The following is a 17,914-nucleotide window of genomic DNA, read 5'->3' on the forward strand; positions in this document are numbered from 1 at the left end:
AAGACTCATATGGAAAAATGAAAAAAGAACATAAGACATTTCCAAATACCACGAAGTCTGTGAGCAGGAAAGGATGAGAGGTTTTACATGGTTTCTTCACTCCCCTCCTCTGAATAGGACAGAGGAAAAACTAAAGAAATACATAGCAAGGAGCAGGTCGGGGCAGCCCCGTGGGGAGCAGCTGGGTCTCCCCTAGCCATGCTCCTCATGTCCCCCACTGCTCCTCCTGCAGCAGGGCCAAGCTGGTGTGGGGACAGAGAGGCCAGCGAGGTGTCCCTGCTCCCCACTGCCACCAGCACCTCCCTGGGGACATCCAGCCAGCTTCTGTGCTGCTGTCTTAATTATGGTGTGCTCCTGCCCCCATTCCATGTGTTCCGTGTGGTGATCCAAGCAAACCCAGAGAGGCAGAGGTGTCATTGTAGAGAAAATTACAGAGAATAAACCTCTTTACAAGACACCTCTAACTTCAGCCCTGCAGACTTCATTCTGCCCAATCAGAGGACTCACAGACTTGAGATCCAGTATCCCACAGATCATTCAACAGACACCAGAATCTTGCAAAAGAATATCAGTTTTTTAATGTTCACCCCACAGTAAAATACATTCACAGTTTTATACTTGGTATCTAAATACAAACAAAATATTTTTGCAAATGTTTTCAGTTTAAAAGGCATTTTAATAAAGGTTTACTGAAAGTTTTCTACATGTTTTCTTTTTGCAGATTAAAAAGAATACCTGTGCTTTGTTCATGTCACAATAATACACCATTATGTTGTAGAGGGCAGACAGTATTCTTGAATTAAAATGTCAAGCACTTTGGATTGGATCAGATTTGTAAAAAAAAAACCATGGGGGAAAAAATAAACTTTAAAATACTATGTTTCTTGTCATTTCCAATTAAATGTTTTGAGTATCACAGTGGAGAGAGTTCTTCCAACTCAAGTCAGGCATAAGCATCCTAAGAAAATGTTTTAAAAGGCAACTGAGTGAGCTAAAATACCAAAGTAAGAGACGCCCTTAAGAGGCAGGCCTTAGTGCCTTTTCTGCAGTGGGGGGCTTTACTTCAAACTTGTAGGTCATTGACTGAATGAACTGTATCTGTTCTTGGTACTGTCTCTCTGCTTCCATATTTGATTCTTCTTCTTTCTTCCTCTTCTCTTCTTCAACTTTTTGGAGCAACTGTTGATAGGCAATTTGAGTTGTGAGCTGGTCTCTGTACTCTTTGGCCTTCTGTGCTTTTCTGGAAATGCCAAATGAATAGGTTATTTAAGCAGTGTGGGTAAAAAGGATAAACATTATTATTATTATGTAATCTGCTAGCATTCGAGCTTAGACCAAAGAACCATTCAAAGCTCCTTTTAGCAGTAAATAACTGCCACTATTAACCAAATGCTGCGTGCTAACCTTATGTTCTGCAGAGAGTTAACTGCACTCCGTTGTGTCCTAAAAAGCAGACTGTGAAACTGGTGTTTTATCAGAAAGAGGGAAAGAACAACTCCCTGTAATCAGCATGCCCTCCCAGCCGTGGTGAGAGGATAGAGGATGGGGGTGCTGGGCCTCAGTCCATCCCTGGCTCGGGCTCATGCTGCTGCTGACACCCATCCTCACCCTCCTGCTGAGAACAACTCCCTGCTGCACTGATATTGCTGCAAGTGGCTGTCAGGAGAAATCAATCTTCCGCTGCACCTCAGGACTCGTGTGCTGCTTTCAGTCCCCTCTGGAGAAGCAGAGGAAGCCTTACGTGCTCAGGCCCTTCTGGAGCAGAAGTCAGACACTTGAATGCCAGCAGAGTAGTCAGCACTTGTGCACTAACTCAACAGAGCTGAGCCACAAACCCTTCCTGACACTGCTGAGTGCCATCTCTGCTAAGTGGAGCATATCCCAGCTGGAGCCCAGCGTGTTTCCTTCACAAGGGTGACACTTCTGCCACAGCCAGGAGATTGTTCCCAATACAGCCCTCAGAGAACACAACAGACACCGGCTCGGGAAGGAGCTACTTGTATCCCACGGACAGGAGAGGAGAAAGGGCAGGAGTACAAAAGGGGAGTGAGATAAAGCCCTTTGCCCAAGGCTTTGCATGACACCCACAGGAACATTTCAGCTACTGCGTGTAAGGCTCTGCTCATCCAGAGGCACTAGGGAGAGCCCTGTGCAGCCGGGGTTACGTGCTGCAGCCGGGTGTTTTGGTGGCTGACACAGGATCGTTCAGGGGATGTCTGTGGGTGGGGTTTAGCAATAAGCCCGGACACACTTGCTCTCCTGGCGCAGGAACAAACAAACCTTTCATTAACCCTCCTCCCCAATCACTTGTAACAACAGCTCAGAGTATTAGGGGATGTGCTTAGGAAATTTGATTGATGTAAGTCACATGATGATTAAAAACACCAACACAAGGATATGTACCACTATCTTCTGAGGTCAGAATTAATGACTTAATACCAGCTGCAGCATCACAAGTCTGCTCTTGGGCAGTTTGGAACTGATAAGGTACATGGTGAAAAATCTCCTCTAAATAGAAAGAAGTCCACCCAGTGCTCTAGAGTTATCAGAAAACAATAATCAGCTCTCTCACAAGTTTAAAAGATTGGTCTGCGAAGAAATGACCTGATGACATTGAAGAAAAATACCTTTTACGTTCTTCTTCTTCCTCATATTCAAATTTTCTGACTGCTTCAGCCATTGCCTTCTTCTCTTCAGCAATCTCTATTTTCCTCTCTTCTTTTTTCTGCACTGGAAAACAAAACCAGAAATCCTTTTAGAAGGTAACAGCTCTGCTGAGCTTGAAGGAACAATGAGACTGCATTTGGGCTAAGTAGCCTAAATAATAGGTTTGAGTTTTGTTGTTTCTGAAGTGCCACACAAACAACAGCAAGTGTATTCCCAGCTTATTTATTTTTCATCCACTCAGACCTGGATAGATTTCACATTCAGGGCTTCATAATAATATAATTAATAGCAATGACCGTTTGCCCATGCAATCCTCACTTTACTAGGCTTTGCTGTGGGGATGGCAACGGGGAATTAGTGCAAGGAATGCCTGTAGGAGTGCATTTTGGGAACAGGCTCAGGGAGGGTCACATTGCTGTCCACTCTGTCACACAGTGTGTGCTGAGGCAATGCTGTTCCCAGCAGGGAGTGTTGAGCTGCCTCTGCCCAGATGTGTGTTCAACCACTTACACTTCTCCTCCATCTGCGCCTGCCTTGCGATCAGGACATCTCTCAGCGTGTGAAACCGAGCTTCCCTCTCTCGTTTCTGTTTCTCAACCCTCTCGGCCCAAATCTTATCCCTCTCTTCCTTGAAGATCTGCTCATCCTCTCTTTCTTGCTCCTTCTCCTTCCTCAGCTGTTCAGCCAGATGATCCAGGTAAGAAAGTTGCTCCTTCAACAGCATTTGCTGCAAACACACAGACATTTGCAGATATGAGTACATTAGTTCAAAAAAGCCTTTCAAACCCTGACGAAAAGTGGTGGTTCACAGCCACTGTGGGAGCTGGGAGCCCAGAGACCGTTCCAAAACCTGACACGGGAAAGAACTGCTCAGAATCCTCTACCGGGCAAATACTGTGATCCCTTTACCCACAGCAGCTCAGCTGCCTACAACACACCCTTTTTACAGACTTTCCACAGCTGACCAGGCTGCTCCAGTATCACCCGCATTAAATATAATAATGTAATATAATATAATATAATATATATTACCTCCTGTAATTCTGCAGCAAGGTCTAACATTGAATTGATACAACTTTCCTAACCTACAGGAGCTCCTAGCCACCTCTCTCCTGTGTCCTGAATACCCTAGACTCGTTTGCATCCAAAGTTGGACAATCTACTTGTTTTAACTTCAGGAAAAGACAGACACATCCACTGATTCACTGCATCTCCAAGAAATAAAACATGAGAGTTTGCATCTATCTATATATTGTTTTTAAATAATTTAATTTTTTTTAGTATTCATTAATTACATTAAGTTAAATATTTCCTTTCTTCTGCAGTTACAAATACTACATCAGGTCCATGAAACAAAAAATAGTTTTCCAGCCTCTATTATGTCCGTGCAGTGTAAGGATGATAAAGCTCAGGTGATTTATACACAATGAAATCAGCATGGAGGGACAGAATTCCAGGACTTCCTGAGAGCCCCCACTTCATTTATCCAGCCTGGTAGCCTTGCTGATTGCAAAGCAGGCTTTAAAGTGCTGTGGTTTTAACAGCTAATGGGCTTCTGCAGAGCTGCAGGGTGCTGGCAGGAGGAGAGGCAGCAGGCTGCTCAACAAAAGAATTATCTCATTCAGGGAGAAGGGCTTGTGTCTGTTCTCTGTTACCCTGTGCAGCTCACAGGGCCACAGAACTGGTCTACATGAGGTATTGCCCCACAAGCTCACCATGAAACACCTTACTTTTTTATTTCTTATCTTCTCATATTCCTTGTCGGTGTCCTCCAAATCATTTTCCAAGGCCGCCTTCTCTTCGGCAAGTTGAATTTGTTTTTCTGCATCAAGATGCTTCTGCCTGTCCTGCACTGCTTTGAGCAACACCTCCCTGCATTTCTTCTGCTGATACAGCTTCTTCCTCTCAAGGTCTTCATTTTCTTTCCTGAACTGGTGCAGCTCTTTTTCCTACACGGATAAAAGCAGCCAGCTTGTAAAATCACTGTGTAACTTCAAATTAAGTGCTGTCTATAGTTAGTTTATTGCAATAGTGAAGAGAAAGCCTTGCTGGCAACACAGAATTAGTGTCATCCACTGGACCTGGTAAAGCCTGAACATTTTAGCATATCTTTCACTAGAATTCAGGATTTTTATCGGTAACCATCACATGCAATTCAATATAAAAACGGGATTGTGCCTGATATTTTACAAATGTTTCAGAGAGATAGACAGAGTAATCTCTTTAGGAAAATCAGTATCATTGCAGCATTTTTGATCTATATCCAGGTGTTCATACACAGCCATAAGCACTGACAAATAACAGGGCCATGTGTTCCTGCTTTTTCTGTAGATATTATGTGTCCTCTGCCTGTGTTGGGTGTTCAGAGCACAGCATCTCTACCAGTCATAAGGCTGCTACAAGTCAGTGATTGTATCTTTGTGTTCTGATGGGCACTTACTGAATTTTCATGGTTTCAAATCATCCCACTTCGTATTGGAAAGAACTTTATATTCCACCTAATATTGAAAAAACGTGCAGTGAAACTAAGTTCTTAAAAAAGAAACAATGACAGATCGGAAATGCGTATTTGAGATCAAATAAATATTTGTGTATTCAAGATTATTTAGCCACAAAAAAAATTTCAAAAGTAGCATCATTAAGTAATTCATAAGCATAATTTCTGGACAACTGAATAATGTATAAGCACAACTGCACTGAAATATAGTCATAACACAGTGCGTGACCATCATTAGCACTGTATTATCTCAGAAATCATGCTTCAGCTGTCTCTAAGGCACACACTTTTTTGTTAACCTGTTTTTAAATTAAATGTCTCTTTTGTAATGTGAATGAGTCTTTAAAAATGCCTTAGCAGATTTGTCATAAACAGCATGTCTAATCTTTCCATAGGGAAGCAGAAGCTGCACTCCCTAACAAATATCCCTTTTCATTCTGGACATAAAGCACCCACGGGTTCTTGCAGTATTTCAGAGCCAAAGCTGACTTTATAACTGCCTGAACTGTCAAATTCACTTTCAGAAGCTGGTGAAACAGCTTTGAAACTCAATATATATATAATTTGAGGAATAGCATTAGAAATCCAAAGCTGTGAACAGCAAAGGTGGAAAGAAAGCGGAATTAGTTAGCAGTCAGCTGTGCAAGCTGGCACCTGTCTCTGGATGAATTCTGACATCAGTGAAGCTGTGTGAGAGCAGCCAAGGATGGGATCCATGAAAGATTGTTCACTGGGGTAATACAATGTCACAAATGTGCAAAGAAGTGTTTACCAACCACCCTTCTGCAAGCCAGGATCAAAGTGCTATGGCACACAAGAAATTCTTGACACTACAGTCGGGATAACATGAAGTCAATCACTTTCCAAGAAATCACAATTCTTTAAGGCACAAATAGGACAAAGAAGGAAGGCAGCTAATGTAGGTAATGTAGCTAAAGCAAAAATTGCTGTCCCTGCTTTGTCATCCACTTCTGAGATATCCTGGTGCACACATGTGGTCTACCCTGCCAAAGGTGCAAGTTTTCCTTCACTAAATATTCTATTTTTATAGCAATGGCCAGGAGAAACCTTTATGCACACTTAGTTGCCCATTCACCCAGATGAAACTCCTGGTCATTAGGGGCTACCAGCCTGCAATGAAAAACTTGTAATGAGACCATCTGCCACTCTGCTGAGAATGGATTACATTGCATTTTCCATACAGAAACTCTCCTTCAAAGAAAGCTCTTTTTTTTCAGAGAATCAACCACTTCACTAGAAATGTATCTCCTGGACAGAGCCCCAGGCTGCTGTCTCCAGGGGAAGATGCAGAGCCTTCTATTCTAATAGTGCTTTTCTGAAAAGGCCAGTTAAGGAACAGCATTCTTTGCCTGGGAGGTTTGGCAGTGCCTTAAAAGTTGTTACAAGAAAATAATTCTGTTCTACATGTTTTTAAATAAGCAAAACATTAGTCTAGCTTGGAATATTTTCATAGCCAGCATTTTCAGAGCTTTAGATTCATTATTGTCTCATTTTTATAAAATGGGGAAGCATATATGATGCCAGCACCAGCTTCCAGTGTCTAACAGAGTATCCTGAGTGATCATTCAGCCTCTACATGTAAACAGCTGCAAAATGAAGATTGAGTCTGAGCTAAATAGCCTCCCATAAGTCAAAGTCAACATAGAATACTGAACTAGCAAGCCACACTAAAGCCAGCAAAACTACAGCAGGAGAGATGGATAAGGATGATGAAAATAGAAGGCACTGGCTGAGCAGTTGGGCCAAGGTAGCCAAATGCCTCCTGTGATGTGAGCTCAACAGCAGGCAGGTCTAACAGGCAAGAGAGCTTAAGTGCTGCTTGCTAATTTGCTTTAAAAATATATATAAAATAAATATTTCAGCTGGGAAACAAGATTCCCCGCTATCCTCCAGGAAACTGGAAATCAAAAAGCAACAAAGGTATTTGGCAAAAGCTTTAAAATGTTTCCATTTCCCACAGCGCCTCTGAGAGACTGAGTGCCAAAACCCTTTAGAATGCTGAGTTTCAAAAGAAGTATTTCCCTCTGTAAACGGGAATGCCTTTGCCACAGCTCTGAAAAGAGGCTTAGCTCAGCAGCACAGGCTCAGATACTAATGGTATCAGTAAAGATACAAATAAGGTATGGATTAGTTTAAATGTCTAGTAAGCCTATCATTAGAAGGGCCTTCTGCCCAAGCCTGAGTGCAGAGCACTGTGGAAATTACCATCCTTTCAGCCTCCTGTCTGATCTCCTGCTTCTTCTCCTCCCTGCGAGCGGCGTGCACGGCCACCTGGGCATCGAGCACATCCACCATCTCCCGGATCCGCGCTGCCGCCTCCTGCACCTTCAGCTCCGCTTCCTGGTCCTTAGCCAGCAGTTCCTTCTCGCAAATCTCTTCCAACTCCCGCTCCTGCATCTTCTCTTCCTCTTTCAGCATCTCCTTCAGAGCCTGCTGGGCCAGCTGGCAGTCAACCAGCTCCTTCTCACTCAGTTTTTTACAGTGTTCGCGATACTCGTGACATCGGTTTCTGGAAGGCAACGTAAAAGTTTTTTTTTAAAAAGTCTCAAAACAATAAGCAGGTCTGGAGGTGTGTGGTGAATGAAGGCTCTCAGCTCATCACTGCTCAAAATACAGCAACCCCAGACACCAATTATACGCCTGGTCTGACATTGATTCCTTGTGGAACCTACGGAACCACAGAGAGCCTGATTTGATGAAGGTTTTGACATTAATGAGCTGAAGGATTTGAATTTGTAAAAAAGGCCTGAATCAACTTCTTCACAAGGGGAAGGGAAGAGGCAGCAGTGATCTCTGCTCCCTGTGACAGGGACAGGACCCAGAGAGATGGCTGGAGCTGTTCCAGGAGGTTTGGGTTGGATCTCAGGGAAAGGCTCTTCCCCAGAGGGTGCTGGCACTGCCCAGGCTCCCCAGGGATGGGCACAGCCCCGAGGCTGCCAGAGCTCCAGGAGCCTTTGGACAGCGCTGCCAGGGATGCACAGGGTGGGATTGCTGGGGGATCTGTGCAGGGCAGGGGCTGGGCTGGGTGGTCCTTGGGGGTCCCTTCCAAGGTGATCCTCGGGGTCCCTTCCAACTTGGGATATTATGTGAGTGTAAATGAACACACAATGCATCCACATATTGCATACACAATGTGTACTCTACATATAGCTGGGACGTAGGGGGTTGTGTGCATATATACCTTTTATTAACATATAAAACATATGCATGCTACACTTATTCAAACATGTAGGTTGGTCTCTCTTCAAATGAAGACAGAATATGTTGGTAAGTCACCTGAAAGCTCATTCATATTCAGAAAATACTGTGATCGTGGAAATGTGGGTTACACGGTTGAGCAGGAACCACTAGAAATTTATTAATTTTTAAAGTCAAGTTCTATGGGATAATTCAGACAAGTCACAATAAAAACCCGGAGAAGGTAGAAAGTCAAACAAGTAATGCAGCTTTCAATTTTCATTTACTCTCTGCAACTGAGTTGCATATAAAGAGGTAATTTATCTTCAGTTGAAGAACACTACTCTAATTGCAGATCCTGCTTTTACTTTTGCAAACAAAGCACTGTTGAGATCAACACATGCCATCAAACATTATTTAATTTGAACAATCTGCAGGCACTTTAATTCTGTTCTATAAACAGGATATAGATTTTCATTAAGTCAGAATGTGAAACTGGCAGACAAAGGTGAAGACCAGCAAGTGTGAAGGATGTACAAGTCTGAGGATGTGTGACAGACACATGTGAATGCTGCGAAGTGAAAAGATATCTCACAATTTCATGCTGAATGAAACTATCTATGCAGATTATTGCAAAGGTGTTTAGGAATTCACGGAAGATATCACAGCCTGAATTATGAACAACCTGACAGCAGCAGCAGTTACCTGTGCAATGCGAAATACTATGACACTACACAAGCTTTAGCTGACTATCCTGTGTAAAAAAATATTAAATATTCATCAGGCAATTACCTCAATGCTATTACCAATCTCCATATCAGGGTAGTTATTTAATTTCCAGAGCAGAGGTCTCACCACATTTTCTCCCTGCTGCCATTCAACAGTCACTGCCTCACATTTCCCTGGGGACAAGGAAATCTCTCTGTTCATCCTCTTGGCTAAAGCACCCAGTGCCATGCAGCCTATGCTGAAAGGTGAAGGGCACTGACACAAACAGCAAAAGGGGCAGCACTGCTGTGAAAACATTTCCATTCTGCTTGCTCTTTGTTGAACCTGCCCCAGCCTGAACCCCCTGCCCTGAGCTGATCCCCAGCGTGGGCAGCAGGGCAGGGGGATCCTGCCCCTGTGCCCCTGGGCTCAGGTGAGAGCCCACCTGCAGAGCTGCCCCAGCCCTGGCTCCAGCAGCACAAGGAGCTGGAGCTGCTGCAGCCAGTGCAGAGGAGGCCACGGAGCTGCTGCCAGGGCTGGAGCCCCTCTGCTCTGGAGCCAGCCTGGCACAGCTGGGGCTGTTCAGCTGCACCAGAGAAGCTCCAGGGACACCTCAGAGCCCCTGCCAGGGCCTGCAGGGGCTCCAGGAGAGCTGCACAGCCCCTGGGGACAAGGCAGGCAGGGACAGCACCCAGGCAATGGCTCCCACTGCCAGAGGGCAGGCACAGATTTTGGCACATTGGGAATTAGGAATGGCTGGCTGGGAGGGTGGGCAGGCCCTGGCCCAGGGTGCCCAGAGCAGCTGTGGCTGCCCCTGGATCCCTGGCAGTGTCCCAGGCCAGGCTGGATGGGGCTTGGAGCAGCCTGGGACAGTGGAAGGTGTCCCTGCCCACAATAAAGATGACTTTGAAGGCCCCTTCCAATCCAAACCATTCCATGATGAGATGCTGTAGTTCAGTGCCAGTGCAGACTGGTGAAAAGGGATGGTTGTTTTACCTCTTGGATGAGATAGGAACCTCCTGACCACTGTTTAACCCAGCAATAATAGCAGAGAGCAGCACAGGGATGAGCCATGGCGCATTCCAAGGAGCACCCCTGCTCCCAGCAGGTCATCAAACGTACTGCATCGTTGATGGTTTTCTTACATTTCACCACTGGAATCTATCTTTCATCTCCGGGGCGGAAGTTAGTGGTGATGAAAGACCACAACACTAATTAGTCTTCATGAAAAACATATTTCTCAAATGTTGTGAGGGAAACATGCTATTATTAAGACTCTAAATCTTGCTATAATTAAGATTCTACATCTGACAATTATCAATCACTGTATTATTTTAACACAATGGGTTCAAGGTTCTCTCTGCATTGAAGGGATAAAGAACTAGTTATTCTTTTCTGTGATTATAAACTAATCTGATATTTATTGAATTCCCACAGGGGAGTAGAAGTTAATTATGTTCAGCATTGTTAGAATTTTAATATAAAATAACCCTGTAATTGCTTGATTTCATCAAAATAATTCCCTCAAAGCAGCTTTTACACCAACCCATAAACATCTGCTCCCCCAGATGGCAGGTTTTCTTCCTCACTTTGCTATCCTAAGCTTCTTAAGATTAAAACTGTGCCTGGATGTGGCTACCTCCCAAAGACGGAACCTCCCCAGTTATTCATTCATTTTATGGCTGCAGCACAATGTTGCTGGGATAACATCATACCCCATATGGATGCTTCTGATGTTACCACAAGAAAGAGGATGTGATCTGTGTTTTATGCAAATTTTAAGACATTGCAGTTTTCTTTTAAGTTACCAATGATGAACATGCCCTCAGGCTAGCACTGGCTGAGTCTCTTCTCAGACAAGGTGTAGCCCTCCCTGAAAATGAATTCCAGCAGGATTCCCATGGTCCAAGCCTTGTCCCCTCTGTCACCTTGTGACAAAGGACACCTCCTGGTTAACATTACTACTGAGAAGCTGTTACACCTGTACCCTCAGGCCATGGCAACCAGCCATAAAAAATGCTCTGGAATAATGTCTGACAGGGTAGGTGCTCCTATACCTCAAGGTTTGAGAATCCATGCCTGGAGCACCTTGCTTGAAGTTACAGGAAATACAAATTAGTCTGTATCAGGTTTCAGAAAGATATTCAAAAGAGTTGAAAATCCACAGGCAAAGAGAAACAGAAAATCATGTGTGTATCCACCTGCTACTTTCCAGGGCTCCTGGGTGTGCCCTAGAGTAATCATCTCCAAAGGGGGGCAGGTGTGCAGGAAGAGAATATGTTTTATACCATTGATAAATAACATTAAAAAGTAAAAAATGGCATTTATTTAATCTTTACCTCATCCTTTTTAATTTCTATTTGTGCATATGTTTTATAATGTACACAATATATCAGTACAGTATATTATTACATATTTATATAATTGATAAATAAACATTTTGGGGTGAATATTAAAAGTTTTTACATCCAGGGGGGTACAGTCAGAGGATCGGAGACCATTACTCCAGAGGCCAGGCTATGACACAATTAGAGACTCCTGCTTGTGAATTTTCAGTAAGTGTTGGTCTCCTGAGCAGAAAATCCTGCTCCCTGATCTCTGCCTGGACCAGGATGGTTTAGGAGGAGGAGTAACATCTAACAGCTAAAAAAAAGCATACCTGGGACTCCTTAAACAAGACAAATAGATGCAGATACACCAAGACTGCCACCCACAACAGCTGTGAGGAGAGATGGTTTCACTGCCTCTAAATCCTCTGAAACATGCAGCCAGCAGAACACCAACAATAAAGCTTCAACAACACTTTTTAACAGGATGCTGTGTGGTGTGAATATGGCTTAGATCCCAGAGCAGAGTGGGAAAGGTAAAAGGACAATATAGGATGAAATATTCCCATGAGACTGACTGAGCCATAGATCAACAGGGCTACACTAGAAGACAAAGGACCTGAGACATTAGGACAGGCAACTACAGCATGGAAGTTCAAGTATGTGTCACCAGATGATGGAGTTCAGTGGCGTGATTCATTTTGCAATTAAAATATCTAAAATTAGACATCTGAACAGGAATCTGCATATGTGCTAAATTCCCACTCTGATCAATGAGAACCTAATTAAAGTCAGTAGAGGCTGGGGTGCAGCTCAGCTGACAGGGCAGGATAAGCCTGTTTGGGACTGACTTTAGGTTCCTGTAACTGTCCTGATTTTGGTGAAGTTTTGAATAGAACAGGAATGCAGATTCGCAGTGAATATAAAGTTACCACTACTTAGACTTATCTACCTTTAGGTAACATCTCCCTGGTGTGTAAAACAAGCTACAAGTACAAAATAAAATGCACTCCAGCAGCACCCCCTCCAGACTATTTTAAAAGTGAGTTTTGATCACTTTGTGATCACTTTTAGATAGAGAACAAACCAGAAGCTGCAAAAGTCAAGGGCCACATTTTCAAACCACCATGTGAAGTTCTGACACCTGTCCAAGTCAATAAACACCACATTTTAACAAATATTTACCTGTGGAATTAGTTAATTACTGTTTATGCACAAGTAAGAGCCAATGTTGATTTTTATCCCCAGCCTGGGCACACTGAGAAGCAGGTGTTGTAGATTTCACAGTACCGTGGGAGACTGGGAAAGACACTTGAAATAATCACAATTAAATAACATTATTATTTTTTCTTTCATCCCTCCCTCGGAAAACCAGATTTACAAGAATGGGACAAGGCAGACTTCATGCCAAAGCCTCAGCTCCTAGTAAATACCTGCAAGTTACTGCTTTCAGTCAGGAAGACTTGGCACAGAACTTAAGGCTGCAATAAACCCTTAGCTGCAGCTGCTACTCTTGAAAAGTATGCATTAAATAAAAAACACTGTCTGTTTGGACAATCTTACATTTCAGGAATCTTTACTGACATATTATCTTAGTAAGCTTGATTTAGGCCAAATTAACCTTCCCTGCAGCCTGTTCACTCCAACAGTATAAAGCTGGAACAGGAATTACAAAAAGGGTTGACTTGGCAGGTGGAAATGCAGGGATGCTTATGTGCAACAAGGAGGACACACTACACTTGCAAGAATTAGGTACTCTGATTTTTTCTGTCTTACTGTTTCAACCACTTTCATCTTTCCTTCCTCCGTTTGTTATTGCCACCTTCTTTTTAAAATGTCCCTATATATTTACTTTGGGCAAATTCTCTTTTATAAGATATTTTTATGGCAATACCTGAACTGTTGCTCTCGTTTTTCAGCCACAACTCGCAGTCTTTCTTGCTCCCTCTTCTCCTTCAGTAATTTTGCTTGTTCCTTCAAGTTTGCTTCTTTCTGCTGTGCCTTTTCCTCATCAAGTGCATTCACCTCAGCAAGGTGCCTGCTCTCCTCTGCCTCCAGAAAGTCACGGAGCCTGTAATGAAAACATTTGAATAAAGGCTAAATCAATCCTTCAGTCAAAGGACAAAGTTTTTGTCTCTGCTATTAACAGAAAGTGGGTACTGGGCTCCTTTTAACACCTCTTACAAATGTCAGAGAAGTGAACATCAAATTTTAACTCAGGGATCATTCATGTTGTGTCCATCAAGGGAATCTTACAGCACAACATGAGTGATCCTGTCAGGCACAGTCTAAACTCCTGATCTTACAAACCACTTTCAAAGTTGCTTTATGATTTCAGTTCCCCATTCATCAAATTATTCTATTTCTCACACTACATTTGTCACCAGCTGGTAACAATTAGATTTTGTGCTATGGTTGTCCTTCATCACAGACCCACAGACTAATATCCTGAGCTGGAAGGGACCCCCAAGGATCACCCCGTCCAGCTCCTGACCCTACAGACACCCCAGCAATCCCACCCTGGGCATCCCTGGCAGTGCTGTCCAAAGGCTCCGGGAGCTCTGGCAGCCTCGGGGAGCCTGGTCAGTTCCCCACAACTCTCTGGGAGAAAAACCTTTCCCTGATGCCCTCCCTCCTCTATGCATCTATAATTGCATCTTCTCTCAAATGACCTCTTGATATTTCTGCATCACTCTGCAGAACACTTCATCCTGAAATATCTTTGATGAGAAAATTATGTCAAATAGACAGTTTTTAAATACATCATAATTTACTTCTCTGTTAATCCCAGCAGTGAGAAACCTGGGGCTGCAGAGTCCAGAAATCACTGATTTCAGCCAATATAGCACAATGTCTCAGCAGAAAGGGCCCTGGGGGGTCCCGGCAGACGAACTGAGCACAGGCCAATGATGCACCCTTGTGGCAAAGAGAGCCACTGGCAGCTTGGGCTGCGGGAGGAGCAGCACTGCCAGCAGGCCCAGGGAGGGCACCCTTCCTCCCGGCACTGCTGAGACTCCAGTGGAGCGCTGGCTCCAGCTCCAGGCTCTGCAGCACCGCAAGGACACGGCCTCAGCAGAGGGTGACAGTGGAGGGACACTGAGGGACTGCAGCACCTCTCCCAACAGGAGCATCTCTCCTAAAGTTCCTTCGCTCCTGAGAGAGCAGGACTGTCCAGCCTGGAGAAGAGAAGGCACAGAGGGATGGATCTTAGCAATGCACCTAAACTCCTGAAGGGAGGGAATGCAGGAAAGACAGACATCTACTCCTCAGTAGTGCTCAGTGTTGGGACAAGGGGCCACAAATTAAACCATGTGAAATTCCAAAGAACAGAAGAAAACATTTATTTTTCTTCTTACTGTGAGTGGGGTGAGATATTGGACACGATGCTCACAGAGGTGATTCAGTCTCCATGTGTGGAGACAAGCAAAACCCAATGGACACACACTCCTGGACACCCTGCTCCACGTGACTCCAGGGTTGGACCAGATCATCTCAGGAGGTTCCTTCTAACCCCAGTGCTTCTGTGGAACCATGTGCAATTCCCCTGAGGGCACATTAGACCAGGACAGTTTCTAACCAAACAGTTTCTAACCAAACTGATGACCTTCACAGCTACAAAGTCATTTGACATGAAACAGTAACTGAGAAATTAAATCACAATATTTTTTCCAAAGATCAGTACAGCATAATTATGTTCTTTACATGGCAGCAATGTGCTTCACCTTTAATATTTTTCAAAGACTTCTGGAAAATTTTAGTTTTTTCAGCTGACTGTGCTGCAAAGTGTTATTTGTAGGAGCTAAACATCAGCTTGACAAATTAGCAACAAAACCCTCGGTGACACTGAACTGAGAGAATTTCTGACACTTTGCTACCCAGAGAAACTGTGAATGTCCACAACAGGGTGGATGGAACTAGATGAGCCCATCCACCCTGGAATTCTATGATTCTGTGCCCCACCTTTGGAAGTGTTCCAGGCCAGTTGGGACAAGGCTTGGAGCAACCTGGTCAGGCCGGGGTGCTTGGAACAAGATGAGCTTTAAGGTCCCTTCCAACCCAAACCATTCCATCATTTTATGATTGTATCAAGGTACTCTTCAATCTCTTTAAAAATCAAGCAATGAAAGTGCTATGCCACTATTTCTGTGCTTGTCTGTGGCAGACAGGAGGCTCCAAATGCCGCCTCAGCTACACAGTTACTGTGTTTGAACGCATGTCACTGGCGCCGGGCTCTCTGAGCCCACACGGAAAACAGCAGGGGCGCTGCACTGGCTACTTGTTTGCTACCTCTCTCTCCTCACTTCGATCTCCTTCAGGTACTGCTGCAGCGTAGCCCGGACCTTCCTCTCGGCAGCGCGCTGCATCCATTTCTCCTCGCCGCCCTTGTGCCAGTCGGAGACACTGCGGTAGTGGCGGAGCATCCGCAGGTCACGTTCATACTCACGCTGCTCCTCCTCCAGCGCCCTCTCGGCCAAAATCGTCTCTTCGAACAGGTCTCTCTTGGTGGGCTTGGCTAGCTGCGAGAGAAAGGAAATGGAGAAAGCGTGGAGACCTCGTAGCACCCTTCCAAAGATGTGAAGGGGCCTACAGTGAATCCAGAGAGGGACTTCATCAGGAATTGTAGTTACAGGACAAGGGAAATGGGTACAGAGTGAAAGAGGGAAAATTTAGGCTAAATGTAGGAAAAAATTCTTCTTTGTGACGGTGGTGAGGCACCCACACAGGTTTCCCAGAGAAGCTGTGGCTGTTCCTGGATCCCTGGAAGTGTCCAAGGCCAGGCTGGATGGGGCTTGGAGCAACCTGGGGTAGTGGCAAATGTCCCTGCCCATGGCAGGGGGTGGCACTGGATGAGCTTTAAGGTCCCTTCCAACACAAAACATTCATGGGTGAAAAGTCTGAGTGTTTTTCAGTTGAATTCATGACTGTGCAAGTACCTAATACCAAAGGATGAGTTCACGGCAATTAAGGGGTAATCTCAGAATCACTGAGGCTGGAAAAGAACTCCAGGATCATCAAGTCCCCACCTTGTCACCCAGCCCAGGGCACTGAGTGCCATGTCCCATCCTTCCTTGGACACCTCCAAGGATAGGGACTCCAACACCTCCCTGGGCAGACCCTTCCCAGGCCTGAACGTCTTTTCTGTGAAGAAATTCCTCTTAAATTAGACAAGCCCTGCCTACATCCCCATAGCTTCAGGCTCCCCAGGACCCCCAAACACAGCACCGGGCTCCTCAGGACCCCCAAAAAGATCACCAGGCTCCCCAGGACTCCTCACACAGCACCAGGCTCCCTGGGGGCTCTCACACAGCACCAGGCTCCCCAGGACCCCTCACACAGCACCAGGTTCCCCGGGACATTCAAACACCACACCGGGCTGTCCAGGACATTCAAATACAGCACTGGGCTCCCCGGGACCTTCAAATACAGCACCGGGCTCCCCGGGACCCTCAAACACAACACCGGGCTCCCCAGGACCCTTCACACAGCACCGGGCTCTCCGGGATCTCTCACACAGCACCGGGCTCCCCGGGACCTTCAAACACAGCACCGGGCTCCCCGGGAGCTCTCACACAACACCGGGCTCCCCAGGACCTTCAAACACAGCACCGGGCTCTCCGGGACCCCTCCCAGCTGCTCCCAGAGGGTCCCCCTTCAGCCGGCCCCGCTCTGGGGCTCGACCCCCATGTCCCCGCAGCTCCCTGGAGCACAGCAGCCCCGGTGTGGCCCCTCACCACCGCCACTTCGCCCGGCAGCGGCCCGCAGCCGGTGAACTCCCGGCGCCTCTGTGTGTGAGAGCAGTGAGGGGGCTGGGGACGGGGCGGGGGCCGCGCCGCCATGGCGGATGGAAGCGCCGCCGTTGCTGAGGAGACGCGCGCGGGACGGAAGTGGCATCATGGCGGCGGGGGCGCTGAGGGGTGTCCAGCATGGATGGGGTGCTGAAGGTGTCCCGGTGTTAAAAACGGGACCACACTCCCGGTACTAAAATGATTTTAGCATTTATTATAATAAAAAGGCCTAAAGCATGGGAGCCCGCGGGTCTAGCAGGAGCGTTCCCGTCGAGGATGCGGCAGCGCCGGCGCTCCGTCTTCTTGAGCAGCTATGTACCGATGCATGGCAAGGGCGCTGAGGGATGTCCTGGCATGGAGGAGGTGCTGAGGGGTGTCCCGGCCGGCTGGGGGCGGTGAGGGGTGTCCTGGCATGGCGGGGACACTGAGGGATGTCCTGGAATGGCGGGGGCGCTGAGGGGTGTCCAGCATGGTGGGGACACTGAGGGATATCCGGCATGGCGGGGGCGCTGAGGGGTGTCCCGAGGTCAGGGGACTGTCAGGGCTGGAAGAGACCTTCAGGATGATCCAGCACTGCCGCTGTAATTCCGAACCCACCACACCGCGGCACCCCGAGCCACAGCCCGGCGCCTCCTCAGCTCCTGCGCTGCCACTGCACTCTGTGGGCAGCCCTGCCGCCCATGTGGCACAATGCGGAAACCTAAAAGTTTCTGAAGAAGGGGTGTTCTTTG

At 46.1% G+C, this 17,914-nt stretch overlaps 1 protein-coding gene across 1 annotated transcript; it reads right to left on the reverse strand.

Annotated features, from left to right (window-relative positions):
• Window positions 1-1,017: 1,017 nt before the first annotated feature.
• Window positions 1,018-17,234, reverse strand: CFAP53 (cilia and flagella associated protein 53). Its single transcript, XM_058824489.1, has 8 exons — window positions 17,130-17,234; window positions 15,685-15,914; window positions 13,292-13,468; window positions 7,391-7,694; window positions 4,398-4,616; window positions 3,178-3,394; window positions 2,628-2,730; window positions 1,018-1,240 (listed from the first exon to the last, which is right to left on the reverse strand). The coding sequence occupies exons 1-8, from the start codon at window positions 17,232-17,234 to the stop codon at window positions 1,018-1,020; spliced, it is 1,578 nt and encodes a 525-aa protein (XP_058680472.1).
• Between the last annotated feature and the right edge of the window lie 680 nt (window positions 17,235-17,914).

Source organism: Ammospiza caudacuta, chromosome Z (assembly GCF_027887145.1).
Source record: "Ammospiza caudacuta isolate bAmmCau1 chromosome Z, bAmmCau1.pri, whole genome shotgun sequence".
Taxonomy (NCBI): domain Eukaryota; kingdom Metazoa; phylum Chordata; class Aves; order Passeriformes; family Passerellidae; genus Ammospiza; species Ammospiza caudacuta.